The sequence below is a fragment of the Acartia tonsa genome, chromosome 9 (assembly GCF_053477335.1).
Source record: "Acartia tonsa isolate MP-2025a chromosome 9, ASM5347733v1, whole genome shotgun sequence".
NCBI lineage: Eukaryota > Metazoa > Arthropoda > Copepoda > Calanoida > Acartiidae > Acartia > Acartia tonsa.
The window spans coordinates 23627010-23649414 of NC_137268.1; the positions used below are offsets into that span (position 1 = coordinate 23627010).

Genomic DNA, 22405 nt, shown 5'->3' on the forward strand with positions numbered 1-22405 from the left:
AGCACATGAGTGAAGAGAAGCTGGGGATGTCGAACCTCCAATTTCATTTTTAGTTTTTAAAAATAATAGTAATTTCTTTTTTTCGAGGGGAAATTTTGTCGTAGGGGCGATCGGTTCAGCGGTTAGCGAGATCCTTACAAACACACAAACATCCTGTTACTTTATTATAAGGATTACATACGTACATATATCTAAATTTTATTTTCTGAAATCTAAAAAAAGAAAAAATCAAAGGACTTTTTCTCTAAATGGGACCATATCGAAATCCAGCTTCCCTAAAAAGAATATTAGACATTATAAAGTAAAGTTTACACAGTGGCGTGCCCAGAAATTTGATTTTATATTCTAAACTTAAATTTCTTTGTTGTTTTATGAAAAGATCAAGATAAGTAATAAACTTTTATTTACATTCAAAATACGTGGAAAAAATGCGTACATACATTAACGATGGGACGTATTTTGACAACCAATTTAAAATCCTTTGAAAACGTTTTTTTTAAAGTTAAAACGTAATATATGAAAATAAAAATGTTACCTAAGGGGGGGGTTTTTAATGCAACCATCTCGTAATCAGTGAGCAAATGACACTTAGAATTCGAATTTCGATCTGAACTTTTGCATGAGTAATCCTTGGTAGGTCTATTTTCCCTAAATCGAACAAAAAGTTGGAAAAGTAACGGCTAGCGGCTCAGCCGTTTTTTGCCTATTTTCAGGTTAAATCCATTCAACTACGTAGGAATCGACTTTTTAAAACATATTTTTGGTTTAATTCATGTTAAATGATAGCAATAACCAATTTTAAAACTTCTAGTACCAACAGCTACCGTCTAGAACCGTTTGATAGCGTTTTGGAGTAGAAAAGAGTATTATGTTGAGAGAGATTTCGTGACTAATTTGCAGTATAAATATCAAAAAAATGGCAAAATAGCTGAGCCGCCAGCCGTTAGCCGTAACTTTTCCAACTTTTTGTTCGATTTAGGGAAAATAGACCTACCAAGGATTACTCATGCAAAATTATAGATGGAAATTCGAATTCTAAGTGCCATTTGCTCACTGATTACGAGATGGTTGCATTAAAAACCCCCCCCCCCTTTAAATTCTAAAAAATGAAATGTAAAAATGTTATTAAAATAATAAAATTGAATTAATTTTTATCTTTTGTTTTCATTAAACAAGGACTATGATATATGAAGTAGGCAAATATATATGCACAAATATAAATCTTGTAACAATATTTGATAAATCAATGATATAACTTTTTGAACAAAATTTAGGTCCAGCCGATTACGAGATCTCCGACAAACACATCTTACGACTAAATGGAAAAAGATTTGTAAAGCTTATGAAAAATGTACATATATTACAATAATACAACCCCAGTTAAGTCACCATATTTTATATCAGAAATTCAATTAAATTACCAACAGACCAACCAGCAATGAAGAATTCTGAAGTAGCTTCAATTATTTTTTAATGTCATATGATTGTTATCGTTAAAAAACAAATGTTTTTTTTCCTTTTATACGTCAAATAAAAATAAGTATTATTAATAATAGCATTTAAATAAAATACAACGATTTAAGGCAAAGCTTTTCTATAATAAGGATAAATATATAGTAAAAATTGATATACATCCCCAATGATGATATACAAAGTTACCCCTTAACCATTAAAACTACAATTAAGGTACCCAAAGTTTTCTTACGTCTCTAAGTATTAATTCTAAACAAAAATATGCAATTAATTTCTTAAAAATTTATTTTCAAAATGACTTGATGTCAATCCTGTTGTTAGCCCTCATAGAGAGATAAACCAGGGACAAAAGTTTGGGGACCAGCTCAACAACCAGAGTGGCAGCAGCTAGTACACACCATACATACAAATCAATAATAATAACAATAGGTAAAAATAATCAATCATTATCAATTTTATACATAATAGCAATAAACAAATTAATATAATGATAAACCAAAAACATTACATTAAAACAGGAGATAAATAAGAAAATAACAGATTTTATGATTAAGTAATATTTCTTTTTGAATACTAAGTTATAAATATTATTTTTATTTGTGTTTAGAGAATATTAACCAATGAATACATCAAAATTAGGAGGCATTTAGGAGCGCAGCTACTCTTTTATTTTATTTTTCTGTCTATTAAAAACTTACCATTAAACGGGCATGGAGTCGGAAGTGTCACTTTTTCTAACCCTTTCTTATGTACTAACTCAAAAAATCCCATTCCATTCCCCTCCCCCCTCCGCCCCCCCAAAAAATGGAAAAAATAAGGCGCTGCGCGCTATCGTATAAGCTCAGGTGAATTTTTGACATCTCATGCAAAAAAAGTGAGAGTTTTAATCTTTACTCACCTTATTGAGATTTGTAACCCCCTCCTTCACCCAACCTCGAAAAGGCAATTCTTTAAGTTAGGCTGGTTATAAAAGTATCACTTCTGCCTCACCTCCTTTAAATGTTACGTTGATATTGATTTTCATATACGAAGATATTTACGAATTTAATTTTAAATATTCATTATCCAGTAAATAATGAAATACTTAAATAAAAAAGTGCCTGTATTGAATATCTGCAAGGCCATTGAATTTAAAGACTATTAATAGTTTAAAATTTAGCCATATTGCAACAGGGGATTTAAATAAGGGAGGGGTGAAGTTTTGACACATTTGCGTAAACAGTGAGTATAGGCTTTATCTTTGGACTGAGAGGATAGGTTATTAGGGATAAAATCATTCTTATATGATGAATTTTCCCAAATTTTATGATTTTTTGGATAGGCCTCCAAGTTCAGGAGCTGCAGGCCTCCAGGTCCTCTCTGTACAGGTAAAAATTTAAAAAATAAATTTTTTTTTGAAGAGTTAGAAGTCAACGTATGAAACAAAATATGCATATTTGAAGAAAAAAATGCATATTTTGTTTCATACGTTGACTTCTAACTCTTTAAAAAAAATTTAATTTTTACCTGTACAGAGAGGACCTGGAGGCCCGCAGCTCCTGAACTTGGAGGCCTATCCAAAAAAATCTTTAAACTTGGGAAAAACCATCATATAAGAATAATTTTATCCCTAATAACCTATCCTCTCAGACCAAAGATAAAGCCTATACTCACTGTTTACGCAAATGTGTCAAAACTTCACCCCTCCCTTATTTAAATCCCCTGTTGCAATATGGCTAAATTTTAAACTATTAATAGTCTTTAAATTCAATGGCCTTGCAGATATTCAATACAGGCACTTTTTTATAGTCGCTACAAATGGATATTCTTATTCTTGTTATTGTTCCAAATTACATAAGAAATTTAAAAAAATTAAATATCAGCAACTTAAGATTAATTTGAGAAAATGTTTTGACTTAATTGTTTTATTTAAAATGCCAAGTATTTTATAGTAAAGAAGTGCAGGTATTATCAAATAAAAAAATGCTTTGTAATAATTAAAGGACAATAAAACAAGTAAAGAAAATGCTTTTTAATGCTTTTAAGTTGACACTTGGTTACAAAAAAATATTAAAACTGGTAGGTACATGCAACCACGAATAAAATAAAGGTAAATTAAAGATCAAAATTGGTATTTATTAATTGCTTTTAGCAATATTTTTCTATACTACAATTAAATACGTTTTTAAAATAAAAAGGTACTGCCAATGTTAATTTACATTTGTTAAAAAAGTACAAAAATTTAAGCTTTGGGTATTGATGGTTTTAAAAATGAATAACAACGAGTAAATCATTAAAAACGCAAATTTTCGTAACGGGGGGTGGAAGGGCCATATTCGCAATTTCAATTTCAATTTAATAAATTTTGACACAAGTTTCTTGATTTAGAAATCAAGCCAAAAGATTTAAAATTACTTCGTATAGAAAGCAAAAGCTTTAAGGTAAAAATTGCGTCTCTAATAATATTAACATACTCTTTTGTTAATACATTACATATTTTGGTTAGCTATTAAAGCTATTTTTAAAAAAATTCCAGTAACTTTCCAAAGTATGAACATTTCTTGAGTTTCATCAAATCAAATTACAATATTGATCAGTGAGAATTTCACCATTTTATTTATTGATTATTTATAGCACTGATGATACTAATAATTTGTTTCAATTAATTTTTAACAATTTGTAAATAATGTTTCAAAAAGTATTTGAGTCCAATTAAAATAGCAATTTCTTGCTAACTTTTGATTATTAAACTGCATGTTTACGTTTTTTTTTAACAATACATATTTTAAGCAAATACATGTTACTATTATGCATAACATATTTTTCAACTTTACAAATGATTTATAAAAACAATCACTGCATATAAAATAAAACTGCAAACAAATTCTTCAAATAATTAGCATTTCAATTGATTAAGGTAAAAAAATCTTTGGCATATTGCAAATTTTTGACAAAAATTAAATGTGATACTAAATAGAAATGCCAATGTTTTGCTCCTTGTAAGCCACACCATATAAGTTAAACTCTTGCTAAAAAAAGGGCAACCCTTAAGAAATATGTCATCATTGATTCCTAATTAGTGTAAGTGATGAAACTTCATTTCTTTTTGTGTCTATTTTGCAAAAAATTTAGCAACCAAATACAAGGAGCAATAAGAGAATAAAATGAGATTACACAGGACATTGCTAAGTAGAAATCAACTTTTTTACAAAACAAAAATGCCTTCATGACTTTCTATAGGTATAAAAACAAATAAAGATCATTAAATTTCAAATTAAAGAGAGAATAATACACAACCAAGAAAATTTCCACTATGCATAATAAAACTAACTATCTTTCAATTTTTTTTTACAAGGGGTTGAAAATTTTCTGAGCACATTTTAGGAGAATAGGAAAATTTTACAGTTATTTAATGATTTCACAAAAAAAATCAAAGTCGAAAAGAAAATAATATATAAAACTTTTTTGTTAGGTATTACCTAATGATTTTATCGTTTGGAAAAAAAAACTAAAAAGTGCAAGGATTTTAACCCAGGCCACCATAACAAAAAAAATACTTGAGCGTGATTCGCGCGTCTATTTTCCTATCTTATTATTGTTTAAACACCCAAAAGATGAAAGTTTGGACGTCTTTGAAAAGGGGGATAGCATTATTATATTGAATTTTCATGCTATATAGCTAGTACATTAAAAAACATCATGGAAAGCTAAAAATCGAAAGTTAGCTTCTCGGGAACAAAACAGTTATTAGGAAGCTTAATTAAAATTGAAACCTTTGCAAATCTAAAATTTCAAACTTGTTAAAGATTTTCTTTAAGTAATGGCTGTAATACCTAACTAAAACATAAACGGCGGTTTTTTGAAATGTCAAGAATTAAATAGGTAGGCATAGATGTAAATTTTAATTAGGCTTAGGATGTTGCTAGATACTTAAAATGCGAGAAAACAATGATTTTCCCCCCTTATTTTTGTTTGAAAATATGGACAAGAGTAATATTTGAAAGCGTTAGGATATATTTATACAGGGGGTTATAAAATTTAGCAAACTTATAGCAAAATTCATTATCAAAGTTTTAAATAATTTTATTTTGGCTTTAAGGAAATTTTCAGAAGTGTTTGTATAGCAATACAAAATTTGTCCAATTTTAATGAATTTAAATGAAAAATCAGATTTTAGAAAGATACAAATAGTATAAAAGTTTAAGTTTTAATTAGCTAAGTATCAAAATTATTTTAAATGTGATTTTGTGTGTTTTAGCACAGCTTAATCTTTAGAGATTATATTCATTTTATCATTAAATAATAAATAGGGGGAGAAGGGGAGACTTTGGTGTGATTAAGGAGGTAGTTTATTTTATTAAATTTGAAAATATTTTTTCAGGGTAAATAAATCACTGTTTTGTTGATTTTGCTTTGATAAAAATGTGCTACTTTTTTAGCTCTAAACTAAAGTTAATCTTAAAAAACTGATTGCTTTATTAGGATTATTGTTTAAGCTCATTTTGTTAGAAAAAAAAACAGGAAACATTTTAGGTAATATTTAGGGATCAGATAGGTAGGTAGCTAAAAAAAATTTGTTGTCAATTGTAGCTATAACATTTATATTTTATTGAAGAAAAAAATTTATTGTAGCTACCACTTTCTATTAAACTGAAAAAGTTCTAGGTATTCAAAACTTTTAAAGTATTTTATGGGATAAGTCGAAATAGCTGAGATTTTACTATTATTAAAAATTTACGAGTTTATTTTTCATAACTATCCATAATTAGTTGTCATTTTATTATTTAACTGGCTAACACATTATATCACTTAGAGCGAACTAATTTTACATTTAGTACATGTTGCATAGTCACAAAAGGACATTTTCAAGTCCTTAAGATCTTACCTCATCTTAACTTTGGAATATTGTAAAAAAATTTAATATCTGAAAATTTTTCAGATTTAAAAAAAATCAGGGAACCTAATTACAATCTTTATTTGGATAATAAAATAAAAATTAAGTTTGGCCTTTAATGAATTAGAGAATAAATAAATATTTATCGCATAGTATGGAAAGTCGGAGGATGGTAAAATTTAAGTTTATCTTATTCTTTAGAAGGTAAAAAATCAAAAGAGAAAGTAATTCTATGAATTTTAGTTTTACTTTATTTTTAATAATATTGCCTTTAATACCATACGATAAATGTTATAATTTAGTCTGGCTCCTAACCAGTTTTAATCCCGATGACTCAGTTTCGGGGCCATGATTTTTAAAAACCGACAAATATGAAAATCAATTTCTAAAGCACAAGATGACGATTTTCGTTATTTTTTGGCTTTAGATAAAAACCAGTGTTAAAGGCTTTTTATTTAATCTCATTCTTTTTTTTTATACACTCAAGTATCAAATTTTTGTAAAAGTAAAAAGTTTGGTATAAATTTTCTTTGTTAATAGCTGCACATATTTGTCACCACCTTTGTGTAGGTACTGCCTGTACGCACTTTTTTTTACATGCACTTGTCCATGTACAGTGGTACACAGCTATATTTCACTATAAAATTTTTCTTTACAAACAAATCACATTTGACTTTAGAAAATCAGTTTCTTGATTATTATTTACATCTATATCACTGTATGCATGATTATATAAAAATTATCATTACTTTAATTGTTTTTTTTTTGCTTGTTTAATTATGATTATTTTACAATACGTAAATATTGTATAACTGAAGATTTTTTTTCAAGAGACTCGCTGATATTTCTTTATTCTGGAGGATTTTATGGGAGGTGTCTTCTGAAATCTATGACTCAGATCTAATTCTCAACATGACAAGTGAAATCATCGTCGGTATTGTGTTTGGTATGTACTAATTGTTTGGGGTACAATTTGTGTCCCTGCAGCTAGATGATGTGTGGGGTGGTAGCTGGGACCACCTGCGCCTTGTATGTGACCAGGGTGATGTTGGGGAGGAGAGTAAAACTCCTGATAAAACAAATTATGTTTCATTAAATAAAAATTGAATTGCATATATTTTTAAAAATTGTAAATACCTACTTTTCAATATACTACAGTAACTTCGCTCTATAACTCAATGGACTACCCACTTACACATAAAATTTATTTGTTCGAAAACACATTTTAAAGCTCTTGGTGTGATATTTTTAATAAGGGGGGTTGAGTATATTCTACAAATGGCCTAAAACCTTCTCTGAAACTTTCCTAAATATTGTAGAACGTTTGGCTCAGCCTTACAATTTCTTGTTAAACAGACATGAATACATAACAGTTTTTATTTATGATTTTATTTAAGCCTGGCATAATTTGAACTGATTTACAGTTGACCTTTTGTTCATGGTGTGTCGTGTCGGTAGGTTTCATTGTCGGTCAGTAATGGGCATTGAATATTGAACATAATTGTATTCCTGGTGATGTGTATGGTGAGCTGGTGGACTAGTAAACTGGGCACCTCCACCATTTCCATATTCCACTGGTTTATACATCCTAAAATAAGGTACCAAATTAAAGGGATACTTACATGAAGTGCAATTAACGATTAAAGGTACTGGGAGTTAACCAGACAGTTTTTGATAAAACCTAAAAATTCATAATATGTGATCTTTAAGGTTGGGTACTAGGCCTATTGGGTACCCTAGAAAAGTCATAGCAAGCATAAATCACAAGAATATCGTTTCACAACTTAACCTTCACTAGCATAACCCTTCAAATATAAAAACATTTTATTATTAAATTAACTACTCTGCTTACATTCAGGGATCTAAAGGGATAAGACAATAGCCAATAAATTAATATATATAAAATTACGCCTTCTGTAGATTAAAATAAGTGGTTTAAACGTTTGAACAATAAACATAATTAACCATCCAATCAAAATTTACTAAAGTCTCCAGAGTTGTTAGGTCAACGAATAAGAGAATAATATTATAAAACAACGGGGACTAGCGTAATAAGCAGCCCATTATCCCCTATCTCTTTGGCTTACTTTTAACTCATCCCCTACAAAAAATTTCAAACAAAGAGCAAATTCAAACTTCATATACCTTGCATAATCTGGATGTGGGGCAGCGGCTTGCGGAGCTGCAGCCGCCATGTGATGGTGGTATCCGGCAGCTGGAGCCGCCAACAATGTTGCTGAAGGAGGCGGCGGTACCCCACCATTTATTAGCTCAAACTTTGGTGGCGGCTGTTGAGGAGATTGCGGTGAAGTAGCCGCAGCCGCGGCGGCTTGGTGAGCAGCTGCTACCACAGCTGCCGCATGCGGAGAATACAACTCTTGTGGTGTAACGGCAGCCGCAGAAGGTGGCGGCGTTGGGCCTGGCGGAGAGCCCCAGTAGAGAGAAGTTTGATGATGGTGTTGAGGGGTGGCTCCGTGAGGGGCCGCTAGAACACTTCCCGTATAGTGTGAGGCTTGAGGGGGGTGGTGATGGTTGTTTGTTAGGGTGTAGCCGCCCACACTTGTGGGTGCTGATTGACTGACAACAATTGTTGTTGGGTGGTGGTGGTGATGGGGGTGAGGAGGATGGTGGGGGTGATAGCTGGCACCACCCTAAAAAATATTTTATGCTTTAGGACTAAAAATATTTCTTTAATAAATTCATTTAGATACCTTGTACATTCTAGATGAATAGGATTTAAAAATATGAATTAAGCACAAGAATATGTTTAGAAGATTTTTATGACTAAAAATTAAAATATACCTGAGGAGGCGGGGCTGTAGCCCAGCCCTGACTTATCGTTGGCGTTGTTGGCAGACCGCCCGCACCCAGGGCAGAGGCGGTTGTGGCCCAAACTGTGGGCGGGCCTACACCGTTACCAGCGCCGGGAGCCGCACAAATAGCAAAGTGGGGCTGCGGCGTTAAGGGAGACTGCTGCTGAGGTGCGCAAGATACCTAAATAAAGCGTAAAAATTAGCGTAATAAAAAAATAATGTAATTTGGTTTGAAATAAATTAAAACAATAAATTGTAATATAGAAATTATTTAGGTATACTATTATGTGAATTAAATGTATTGGTGTGTAATGTGTATAGGTAAGGTTTGATGCGTGTGCTAATTTCACAAAGGAGATTGTATAGGAATGTGCAGAGAGCGATATACTTTGTTAATTAAGCTAGTTATAATTATAGGAGGGGAATCATGGGCAGAAAGACCAAGACAGAAGACAGGAAGACATAAATACAGAAAATTTCATTGTAAATGGGGAGCAGCGTTAAAAAAAAAAAAATATAAAAAAATATTCATAGTTACAGACAGAAGTCCATGAAAAGGAAAATGAGAGTTATAAGAATACATCTTTGTTGGCCCCGGATTCAAGGGATAAACTAGGCAGGTATATGAAATACAAAGTTTAGAAACTATTGTGGTTCAGACAGGAATAACAAATTCATATACATCCCCAACAAAATTGCCCCTTATGTAGATTAAAATTAATTATTGGTTGAAAAGTTTAGACACTTCTAGTCCCGTCTTTAGGTTTAGATCTGGTTTTTAACCAACGGAAATGAATCGGATTGGAAGCCGTGTATCTTCATGAATAACTTCTAACCTGAGTCGCCACAGTTACGATTGATGGTGGGGGGTGTTGTTGACCTCCCCCTGGTACAGCTACATGATGTGCCATACCCCAAGTAGCATAACTAGCTAAACCTAGATAATAAAAAAATGGGTATATTTCCTTTCGTGGCATTGCCTCTTAATGATTTATTATACATGGTCCCTTTTGAAGAGGAGATGATATTGCCGCTTGGTTTAAGGGGCTAATAAAATAACCCACCTATCGCCTGTTAATCGCTCTTTACTATTATATATCTCTTAGCCCCTTGATGGTCCCTTTATTGCCTCTCTATCGCCCCTTCATCTCCTCTTCCCCAAATAAATATTACAGCCCCTTGATGGCCCCTTGATCGCAAATTCCACTACTATATATAATGCATAGCCCCTCCATAGCCTCCTCATCGCCCCTTCCCCCAATATATATTACATAGCCCCTTCATAACCTCCTCAACGCCCCTTTCCCTAATATATATTACATAGCCCCTTCATAGCCTCCTAAACGCCCCTTCCACTAATTTATATTACATAGCCCTTTGATGACCCCTTCACTTAATTTATATCAAATAGCCCCTTGATGACCCATTCATAGCATCTCCAGCGCCCCTTCCCTAATATATAATACTTGGCCCATTGGTGGCCCCTTCCCCTAATTTATATTACATAGCCCCTTGATAGCATTTCCATTTATTGATTAGCCATAGTTTCTTAGGGTTTGGGCCTAAGTAGTCATAGAGTAGACTGAGAAACTTTAGTTTAGCCATTAGAGCTATCAAGCTCCACGTTCAAGCACATTATGACTTGACCCGCTATCTCATGAGAAGTACTCATTGTTACCTTATCCTCACCGAGAATGGCAGGTGTCCCAAATTAAGTCACGATTAATCAATGAATGACGCTGTCCGCAGAGGAGCTTGGGATAAGGTTACTGATATATGTAGATTGTAGGTGACTATTGAGTATCCAAACTTACTCAATTATCTCCTTCTTACACAACCAGGGAAAGTTGCGTGATTATTATTTCGAATGAGAAATTCGAGTCAACACATGGAGAATTGAACTCTAACTCTCTCACCACCGTAGCTCAGTGTACTACTACTGAGCCACGACGCCCCTTACCTATTCCCCTAATTTATATTACATAACCCCTTCATAGCCTCTTCATCGCCCCCTCCCCTAATTTATATTACGTAGCCCCTTCATGGCCCCTTCATAGCCTCTCAATCGCCCTTTTCCCTAATTTATATTGAATAGCCCCTTGATGGCCACTTCATAGCCCCTTCACATCCCTTGCTCCTAATTTATATAACACAGCCCCTAATGGCGCCTCCTTATCCTCTCAATCGCCCCTTCATAGCATCTCCATTGCCCCTTCATAATATCTACATCGCCCCTTTCCCTGATTTATGATACATAGCCCCTTCATAGCCTCCCCGAGTCCCCATCGCCCCTTCCTACCTCCTAACCCAGGCCCCCCTAATCCAGGGGTAGAAGGGGTTGTCATCCCGTTGGGGGTTGAGGAGGAAGCCGTCCATTGGTCTACAATAGGACCATTAGACAACTCTGGCACTGGGGTTCGAGGCTCTGCTCGTTTAATCTCAACCTAAAATAAAATATTTATATTAAGTTTGGTATATATTAACTCTACCCAAAGAGTGGGGACCCTGTGCCAACATTTTATTGGGTATTTGAATATCAGTCAATAACGCCAGAAAAATAAAATAAACATTTTTCCCCCCAATCACATATTTTTTTTATCCCCCCCCCCCCTTTAGCAGGGTCAATTATGCATAAAGAGTATACACCCCTAGGTTATGATTACCTGTTTATTTTGAATATTTACATAATGTTCTGCAACGGCCTTGTCGACAGCTTCGTCAGAACCAAATGATAGAAATCCAAAGCCTCGGGCCTTTTTCTTCTCCTAAATTTTAGATATATTTAAAAGAGTAGCTCTTGGTAGTTTTTAAAGTTTTTCTAAAATGCAAAGTTCATGTATCTCTTGTTATAAGGTAGATAAAGGTTAGTGTGTCCTTAAAGGCATCTTCAAATTGAATTTATTTGACTCAAGAAAAAGACAAAGGCGATCAATTAATCTTTTCGTAAATGAAATCCTGCCTATGGTAAGTTGCAATTATTGTGGGAGATAAAGGATATAGAAAAAATTAAGTGCCATTCTTCTTCAGCTTAGACGTCTTTAATATCATAAACATAAAAGAACTTTTTTCATTGCCCAAGGTTAATAAGGGAGAAAAATATTAATTCCGAATCTATTATATTATTGTTACAAATAACAAACAGAGAGGAAATGACAGAATGTTATAATTTTGTAAACTATTTTTAGAAAAGCTCAGTTAAGTGAAAAAAAAGAAACTTACTTGATCATACATTATCACTACCTCCATGACTTCACCATATCTAAAACATTAGGATGGTAATATCTATAAACTAAAAGTCAAAGGAACTCCACTAAAAAAGAGTAAAATCACTACATTTTTTTAATTAGTGGAAATAGTGAATACTAGATGCCTTTTTTCAAAGAGGCATAAAAAATATACACTTTAGTTGTTAAATCCCCCATCCCATATATAACTCCATGCTGAAAATATTGTATTTTACCTTGAAAAATAAGATCTCAGGTCTGTTTCTGTGATACTGCTAGGGAGACCACCAAGAAATACCTTCACAAAATTAAAGGTTACATACAACACAATTTTGACCATCAACGTTCAATGCTTTATCAAAAATCAACCAATCGTACCGTTCCTGATCATTGGGTCACAGGTTCGAAAATCGACGTAAATCGCATCATACCAAAGACAATAAATTATTAACTACTACTACATCGTCAGATTTGCGAAATTAACAGTAAAGGAGAAATTTGCCTTGACGAAAAAAGAGGCACAGCTCATTTATTAACAGTTGTTAGGACTTCAAGACGAAGGCCGTGCAATCGATTGTATTGTTGTCTAAACGTTGGAAATTTATTGATACAAAGAACTTGCTCTAGTATAGTCCCCTTTTACCGATATATCTTTACACTTTACAGAAAAATTAAGATATATTTATCATATAAACTAGTGTGTAACATTCCTTTGGGTAGGGAATATTTTTCTTGGGCTTGTGCATAGATCTGGGGTTACATGGCTTCGGGTCTATCGTTCGCCCGTCCAATGTGTGCGGGCAGGCCTAAAATAAATAAATCGTAAGATAAAGTATATCTGTCTGTCTGTCGGTGTGTAATGAAAGATCTCGCTAGCTACTAGTTCCATTTTACTTTCCTTGAAGGGACTTATAGGCGTAGCAGATACTACTATAAATGGTGTAAGGTCAGAATATAACTATTAATATATATGGGTTAGGAGTTAGGACTAATATGATTTTAAGTAAATAAATAGAAAAAGAAAACAGTACCCAGATATTTTTGTTTTTAATCTAAGTTTTGTTAAAATCGTATTTAAATAACTGATGTAATAAACACGGGATTCACGTCAAAATGTTGAATTCGGAAATTTTTACATATATATTGACTAATAGTTATCTACGAATACATTGGCTGAATTTTGTTACTTTAATTAAATTAGATTGAGTTTAATCTAGTTAAGTAATGATTAAAGATAGAATACTACTAAACATTTGGTAGTATTTCATAAAAAAATAACACTCAATTAGGAACAGCTAAAATAACGAAGTCCTGTGATGGTTTAGATTGCCACTGTAAATGCTGGAAGGCGAGGTTATTGAAACTACTCAAACCTAAAAACCAAATTACCTTTGTAACGCCGTCGATATTATCCGGATCACTGAAAGTAACAAAACCAAATCCCCTGGACCTGCCAGACTCAGCATTCTTCATCACAACACAGTCGATTACCTCACCAAATCTGAACAAGAACAAAAATGTTAGGTACAAAAGATTTATAAAAAAGAAAAAGCCCTTTTTTTTTGGGGGGGGGGGGGGGTATTTGAGGAGACATTTATGTACTAAAATAAAATTTTTTATTATTATTCCAGCAAAAAAAATCTCAAAAAGCTAGGTTATTAACTTTTTTCCCCCAACATCTATTTAATTCACTGACTCATAGATAATTTCTCGAATATTTTATTTTTTGGTTATATATATATCTATATATTTTTTTAATAATAGGTATAAAACGTTTATAAAAAAAATTTGATGTCCTCTAATACGTACTATCAACATATCTCTTGTATAAAAAGAGTCCTTCACTTGTTTTTATAGTTTAAATATAATTCAATGCTTACAAGGATTACCTATTACATGAAAGCGAAGCTTAATATTCACAAATTGTCTTAAATAGTAATATAACGTTGCTTAACTAACTATAAAGTTATTTGTACATAAGGATCTAAACTTGGTGGATAACTTCTAAAAAAAATAATCCTCATTTTTACAATATATGAGAGAATGTTTGCTTTAAAAACAAAATTCTATCAGGTCAATATGGTAAATTGCACTTCAAAATTTACATTGCATAAAATGATAAAAATATGTTTTAAACAAATAATTATCTTTATTGAATTAATGATGGATTGACCAATTTAATTAGTTGAAATATAAGCATGTTTTACATTAAAATAAGTGGCGTGCAGAATGGGAGTGTAAATGGATGCCAAAACTAGCCTAAAATACAAAATGCCTTCCCCATTACACCCCCTGGTTAATGTCTGTACACGACAATGATTTAAAGATAAAAAATTGATCATTAATTTAAAAGGGGAAGTGGATTACTCGTAATCAACAAATCTAAAACACTATTTGAACTTCCTCTTGTCAGCTTTTAATTAAACAAAATTACAAAATGCGCTTCGCGCACCCCTGATAAGTCCCTGTGCACACCGCTGATTAAAAGTAAATATAAATGTCAGACTTTTAGCCTATTTTATGATTTCTAGATTGATTATATCATATGGTTTCTAGATCTGAACATTAATCCTATCTCATTTATGAATTGAATGGACATAAAATAGAACAATTTGACTAAATTCTGCAAATTTTTATCCTAATTATCATGTGTTAAGGCAATAAAAGAATCAGTTAAGACATGAATGTTCATGTTTAATAGTAAAACATTTTTTAAAACAAAAACACTTGTTCAGAAAGTCTAATAAGAGAGTACAAATTTTATAAGATATAAATTCATTTATTAATGTTAAATAAAGGCTTTAACTGTCAATTTATGTAACATTGTTTTAAAATGACATTTATGTTAAAATTAAATCTATCTTTTTATCCCAAACAGGGTTTCTCTACAGAAAATTTTGTCTGTTAAATAACTTTAAAATTATGTATGAGGGGATATTTTGTAAACATATCTTCTATTAAAGTTGGTAAGTTGGAATTCAGACTTTATTTACTTGCAGCTAAAATATAATTATATTTTATTTTCAACCTCACTTTAACAATCCTTTTCTATGAATATTGCCAGTAAACATTACTGACCTTGAAATTCATTTGGCAATAAACTATATTCAGTTAAGATGTAAAGTTCACCCTACATTTTTAAAAGCGAAGCTTTTCAATAAGGGGGGGGGGGGTTTAATGCAACCATCTCGTAATCAGTGAGCAAATGACACTTAGAATTCGAATTTCGATCTGAACTTTTGCATGAGTAATCCTTGGTAGGTCTATTTTCCCTAAATCGAACAAAAAGTTGGAAAAGTAACGGCTAGCGGCTCAGCTGTTCAGCCGTTTTTTTTGCCTATTTTTAGGGTAAATCCATCATCAATTACTTAGGAATCGACTTTTTAAAACATATTTTAGGTTTAATTCATGTTAAATGATAGCAATAACCAATTTTAAAACTTCTAGTACCAACAGCTACCGTCTAGAACCGTTTGATAGCGTTTTGGAGTAGAAAAGAGTATTGTGTTGAGAGAGGTTTCGTGACTAATTTGCAATATAGATATCAAAAAAATGGCGAAACAGCTGAGCCGCCAGCCGTTAGCTGTTATTTTTCCAACTTTTTGTTCGATTTAGGGAAAATAGGCCTACCAAGGATTACTCATGCAAAATTATAAATGGAAATTCGAATTCTAAGTGCCATTTGCTCACTGATTACGAGATGGTTGCATTAAAAAACCCCCCCTTGAGGTCGGCCCATACGTCCGTCCAAGACGGATAGCTTTTTTCGTTAATTTGGGCATGTTAGAATTGTCCTATCGGTTTCAAACTTTGCATGGTGATTCCTGGAGTAGTTAGGTACGATTTAGAAAGCGTAGCAACTCTATAATCATTACTAGAATGTCCGTAACTCCAATTTAAACATGTTGATTTTTTACTTTTTTAACAACTTTTTTTGTGATCTAATTATCCGATTATTCTGATTTTTGGTATACTGATTCCTAGGACAACAAATTACAATATCATAAGCAAAGCAACTCTATAATCAAAGTCCTAAAAATGTAAGTATGTCCATAAACATTGTCCTGTATGAAAAAGTTTTTCAACAAATTTACTCACAATTTTGCTTTGACTCTTATTCATTTATATTTTGATTATTCAGTTCTGACACTATACAAGTGTTAATGTCCTGTTTGTCCTACCGTTTCAGAGCTCCGCTTTTATGGAAGTTGTCATCCTTGTTTAATATCAAATATCACTTCATAATTTAATAGTTTATTTTAAGTCACTTTTGAACAAGTAAATAAGAGTCCCAAGTAACAATTAAAAAATATTCTTTGGTTTTATGGGAAAATACTTACTTTGAAAAGTAGCTCAGCAATGATTCTTGTGTAGTTTCCCAAGATAGACCACCAACAAATACTTTGCCAGCCTCTTCGTCCTTAATCATAACATTTGATTAATCTAAGTATAGCTAGGGAGTAAAGATATGAAGTAAAAAACAGTTGTTTTAGCCAGCTGCGAACATCATTTTATTAAGGTTACTGAAAATCCAAATATTAATACATCGATTGCTATTACAAATGTGTCTTATTTTTCACAAAATCGGCTACCACGACCAACCATTTAATTGTTACACGGTTTTCAGTTGAATTATGCTAACAATCATTTTAATGAAGTTGTAACTTACTACCTATAAAAAAAAAACAATTTACAGCGTATCTCAAATATGACGTGGTAATTTTTATTATGATTACCTTCATAGATAACATTTATTTACAAATACACGTAGAATACCGTAACTCGTTAAATGTACTTCAGGAAACAATCATTTTAAGTGCAACATTTAAAGACTTTACCTCATGTTTACTGTGTTTCTTTCCTTGCCATTTCCTATCTTGTGAGGTTGCACTCCCTGAGCCCGTACTATTACCACCACCGTTGGCATCCCCCGTAGACCCAGGCCCCCCGCCGCCCCCCACACCGTTTTGATTGACTACAGACATAACCAACTAAGCAATGTCCTGAAAAAAAATGTATTGTTTTATTTTTCTGCCTTAGTCTAGGGGTGAGAGTAAATTAACTATACGTTTATTGGTTAGATTTAAAACTTTTACAAAATAAAAGGATACCTGAAAACTATTTCAGGGGTGTATAATCTGCAAAAGGGGGGAGCGGGGGTAAAAAAAATATTTGGTTTGGGGGGGGGGGGGGAATGTAAAAATCAAAAGAACTGAAAACATTTGGTGAAAAAAAAACTAAAAAAATATGTGGAATGGGGGATAAAATGAATAAAATATAGAGCTTTATAAATATTTTTCCATTTTCCCCACCCTCCTTGATGAAAAAAACTAGGGGGGAAAAAACAAATTTGTAGCAGTTGGAAAAATGAATCTTGTGCAGAATATAATACACCCTTGAACTATTTTTTTTCAGACTATTTTTTTGCCCTAAAAATAAAGACTGTAGTATTCGAACTAAGAGATATGTGTAAATGCAAGATAAATTAACAGCGGTGGAATATATGTAATTTATTTGACAAAAGGAAAGTTTTTTTTTTCAATCTAAAACGAATATTCAGGGCAATTCTAAGATATGATGAATTAAAATATATCCACATTTTTAAACAAAATTAACACTCATTAGAATTGAAATTATTGGTTGAAATTTAGGACAATGATAGTTTATAAAAAAGCCCAATTATAATAAAATAAAATTACATAGTTTCTTTGTTAAAAAGGTTATAAAACTTTTAGTACCAGTAAGATCCTTTTTATTCTAATGCCCCTCCTTCCCTGACAAACGCAGAAAGTCAAAATAACATAAAACCAAGGACGCGGAGCCGGAGCTGTTATTTTCTTTAAATAACGGCTCCGGTTCACATTAAAAAAAGATTTTTATTAATTATAATTTGGTAACTTTGTTAAGTGGTGTGCAAATTCCCCTTTTAAGTTTTTTCCAGTTTTCTCAAAAATTTAACTTTTAAAACCTTCAAAAGTCAAAAATAGACGTAGAAAAAAGATTTTGTTGAGTATTTCTTGATTTTAGGCCGGAGCTGTTATTTTCAGAGGAGGCTCCGCATCCCTGCATAGAAGTAAATATTTACCTCAAAAAAAGAATTTTATCTTACCTTTTTGGTATTGGTATGATTGATATGAGGCCAGTTAGCAAACAAAAATTCATTTGTCAAATCACATTTGTTTGGTTTACAAAGATTACTATAACAAAATTACAAAATTATGCTTTCACTATAAAAAATATCACACTTTCGAATTACATTTCTGTTTGCTTCAATAAATTTTGGCGTAATATGTCGTCCGTGTCATACCAAAAACTGCGAAAAATCACATTTTTTTCTTTTCGTGGTCATTTTTGTGATGATTGGGTTTATCTTTACATAGCTGAGTCTGAAAAAAAAATATTTTTTTTTGCTAAGCAACCAAATGACATCAAATTTTGTATTACAATAAATATCAGACAATTAGACATCACTTAAATAATCGTCATACTGTTTTTGTGAAAATAAGCCAGCTATATAAATTGCATAGGTAATTAAATAACATGAATACGATTTTCAAGTCTTTTTTTATTTTTAAAACTAGAATGGTAAAAAATTGAAATTCTTTCAAATATATGCCCTATAGATGAAATTTAAACCATTGAACAGGAAAAAATGTGCAGTTCACTAAATTCAAGTTTAAATGCATTTCGTGCAACTACCCCTTTCAAATGTTTTTAGTTTCTCAGCAGCTAATAATGATAGATAGATATGAGTGTGTGAACATGCATAATTAAAAAATATCCATTTAATCATACAATCAAAACAAACGAAAAACAATAATATAAATATGAAAAGATGGCAAAAAATTAGATAAATTTGAATATGTACATCCTATTATATAAAGCGCGCAGTAAGGTTATATTTTGTTTGAAGCTAGATGTCTCAGAAACAGAATTGGTTGTAATTTGCAGGATCAAAGCTTTTGTTGGGGTGGTTTTAGGCTATTTGCTTGTCCTAGGAAAGGCTAGGAGTGAAGCATCTAGTTACAAATAAAGATAAGCATTGCTTTTCACTATTTAAATGCTTAATAATCTTTGAAAAAAATTGTAAATTTTTCACTTTATCATTTATTATACAGAAAATGAATATTAGAAATTGTAGCATTTAATTCAACTTTTTAGTATTAGACAATATGGTATGTCATAATATTAAATTAAAACACTCAAAATTGGGCAAAAAAGGCTGTGTTTAGGGGTTGCAAAGCCGTAATTTTAATTTCCTATCTGTCATAAAATCACATCAACGTAATCCTTGGTGTTGGTGTTGTGTTATTGCGCGAATGCCGCACACAATGTCGTACAAACATGGTTGCCAAGTTATTAACTTTTTTTTGTTCAATCTTGCGACTACGCCCCTACGGGCCCCTGGGGGCAGTTCAGTGAAGGTGGGGAGGGAAAGTTGACCCTACTATTTTAATTTAAGTTTCAAAAGCCATATTTAAAAAAAATTTGAGGGGATGTTAATTTTTTCTAAGGGCTATTTCTCTTGGGAGAGTTGTGTTGTCCGCTCCCAAAATTGTTAAAACAATTCAATAAACACATAAGATGGGCTTAAGAGAATCTATTGGTTCAGCGGTTACCGAGCTCTCAAGCTACACACACCACGCAGACAGACATCCTGTTACTTTTATACAAGAATTCCATACTACGACCAAAAATTTAAATTTTCTAAATCTTAAAATTCAGACAATTTAAAAAAATATTTCCTTTACAAAAAATAGTTTCGGCAACTTGATTATCCTTAGGTTTCAGCAAATTTTAAGATTTATCAATGTAAGACGATATTTTTAAACTTCCTAGGTATAAAATAAGAGAACAGAGTTTAATGACCTATTGATGATTTATCTCTAAATTGCATAAACAACTATATATATGTAATATAAGTAGTTATTTGATCATTTTAAATGTTCTACATAAAAAATACAGAAAAATAATTTTTAAAATAAGATCATTTTAGCTATCAAGATCTTTATAAACAAGTACAATTATATCCTCGATATCCTGTGCAGTTAAAACTTCAGTCTAGCATTAATTTAAGGTAACCTACACCGCGAATGTCCTGTTATCCCATGATCCGTATGTCCGTATAGGGTTACTCACTTAATTCTATATATTTGCTAATTGCTAAGGCTATTTTAATTGCTTTCACATAATCAGCTTGTTGTGAAAGAAGGATTGCTTTTTAGTAGATACCTGGGTAACTATGTTTGACGTACGGCCAGTTAATGTTATCAGTCATATCTGCGACACACGGACAAACTCTAAATATAGAGTAGTAGCGCTTTATTATAACGTAAGGTGACTTTGAAGTTCTTAAATTTCAATACTGGGAAATCAATGAGAAAAAAATGACTTTTTTTCAACTGTATCAAAAGTAGCCTTGTACATGTTTGAACATAAATTATATCCTCCTGAAATCATATCTTATAAGATAATGTAATTTTGACTTTTCCTTTGTTTTTCCTCTTAATTTGCAACTTCATAATCCCACAGCTTCTGGAGAGCATGCGCACTCACTTTGTTTTGAAGTGAAGGTGTTCAGACAGAACGAGATAAATTCAGATAATTTAGGCAAATACATCATCAAATATTTCAAACATTCGACTAAAAATTTGCCATCTTATTACACAAGATATCATTATACATTAAAGTTCGACATGTTATTAATAAATCTATGCTTAATTTTCACTTAAACAATGAATATTGGCACAAATTTCACGGTGATATCGCCTCGACTGAGCCAAAAATAAGAACTGACTTGAATTGTCTGCAAAATAGAACTACACATTGCGTCTGCGCAGTACTTATGACGCATGCTCACTGCGTCAAAACATATAGCCGAATTTTTTAGCCACATATCAAGCTAACTTTAGATGAATCTAATTACTTAAAAATATATTATTTCGTATTTTTAGTAGAGAAAGGCTCTTATTTTTTGGCTTCTAATTGTATATTATCTTTTAGGAGTTAGCTTTTGTGCAAATTTTTGGTAAAAAAAACTGCGTAAAGAAATTACGCATGCGTTATTCCGGAATATTGCACAAAAAAAAGTTAAAAACATGGTTCTGTTTCTAAATTCTGTGTGATGATTGATAAATATAAACATTAATAGTGAGGCAGCTTCTTTAAATAATTATTCCCATTTATGTCCATTAAAATATCTAAAACGGCTAAAAGCTAAATAAATATTAATTTAAACAATGATTATTTTAAAAACAAACCATATTTTAGCATTAATTTTGATTATAAACATTGCACAGATTAAATTTGTGACCTTTGGATGATTAAGGTCAAATTTTGGCAAAATTTTTAGTGCAAAAAATCCTTTTAAATCGTTATTTTTTATCTTTAGTAGGATTCATCAATAATTTTTAAAATCAAAACAAAGAAAGAAAAAATTGCAATCTTAATTCTTTTTGCATTTAGTTTTTGCAAAATTTATGGAGGTGAAAGCTAGGTGAATATTTGTTTAAGAGAATTATTTTTTTAAATATCTGAAGTTTTAGATTGTTAATTAATTTTATATTTTAGTTGTATATTCTAATATAAAGACAGTTTTAAAATAGAGTAGGTATAACAATTCTATTATATTTTTAATTTTAGAATTTTTCAAATATCACATAAAGTAGTAAAGTTTAAATCAATGTCTGTAGATATTTTGATAGCTATACTAAACAGTTTGTATTCTCCAGGAATTTTCATAAAGGACCTGCCTGCATAGCTTAATTTATGATACCTATTCCATTTTCATGCATATAATTAAATATTAATGATTGTACTTTCCCAAACACATGATATTGAATTATTGACATGGATCTTGTGCTGTTGACATTAAAATGTTTCTGGTAATGATTATCTCAAAAAATTTAAGAACTCCAAAGAGCGCGCGCTAATGACCATGCGGTGTTACATATAGTTTATGCTCGCTTAAAATTACAACCGATGAAAGAAGGCCTACAATTAATCTGGAATAGTCAAGCCAT

General features: G+C 31.7%; 1 protein-coding gene across 6 annotated transcripts; it reads right to left on the reverse strand.

Annotated features, from left to right (window-relative positions):
• Positions 1 to 1740: 1740 nt before the first annotated feature.
• LOC145328568 (uncharacterized) lies at positions 1741 to 18996 on the reverse strand. 6 transcript variants are annotated; one of them, XR_013882507.1, is made up of 15 exons: positions 18493 to 18996; positions 17222 to 17386; positions 16724 to 16803; positions 13773 to 13884; positions 13093 to 13189; positions 12620 to 12680; positions 12379 to 12418; positions 11823 to 11924; positions 11459 to 11603; positions 9996 to 10096; positions 9149 to 9340; positions 8492 to 8997; positions 7854 to 7934; positions 6782 to 7413; positions 1741 to 2131 (listed from the first exon to the last, which is right to left on the reverse strand). XR_013882507.1 is itself a non-coding variant. In XM_080172309.1 (14 exons), the coding sequence occupies exons 2-14, from the start codon at positions 17366 to 17368 to the stop codon at positions 7272 to 7274; spliced, it is 1806 nt and encodes a 601-aa protein (XP_080028435.1). In that variant the 5' UTR covers positions 17369 to 17386; positions 18493 to 18996; the 3' UTR covers positions 1741 to 7271. The 6 variants fall into 6 exon arrangements, 1 of the variants encoding a protein (XP_080028435.1); XR_013882506.1 differs by having other exon boundaries at positions 6662 to 7413; XR_013882504.1 differs by having other exon boundaries at positions 1741 to 6459; positions 6662 to 7413.
• Positions 18997 to 22405: the final 3409 nt, after the last annotated feature.

Coding starts and splice junctions, on each gene's coding strand:
- LOC145328568 (XM_080172309.1), bottom strand. CDS start 17,368: ATGTCTGTAGTCAATCAAAACGGTGTGGGGGGCGGCGGGGGGCCTGGG. Junction 16,804..17,221: donor AGAAACACAGTAAACATGAG/GTAAAGTCTTTA, acceptor GTTATGATTAAG/GACGAAGAGGCTGGCAAAGT. Junction 10,097..11,458: donor AGGGGGGCCTGGGTTAGGAG/GTAGGAAGGGGC, acceptor TTTATTATCTAG/GTTTAGCTAGTTATGCTACT.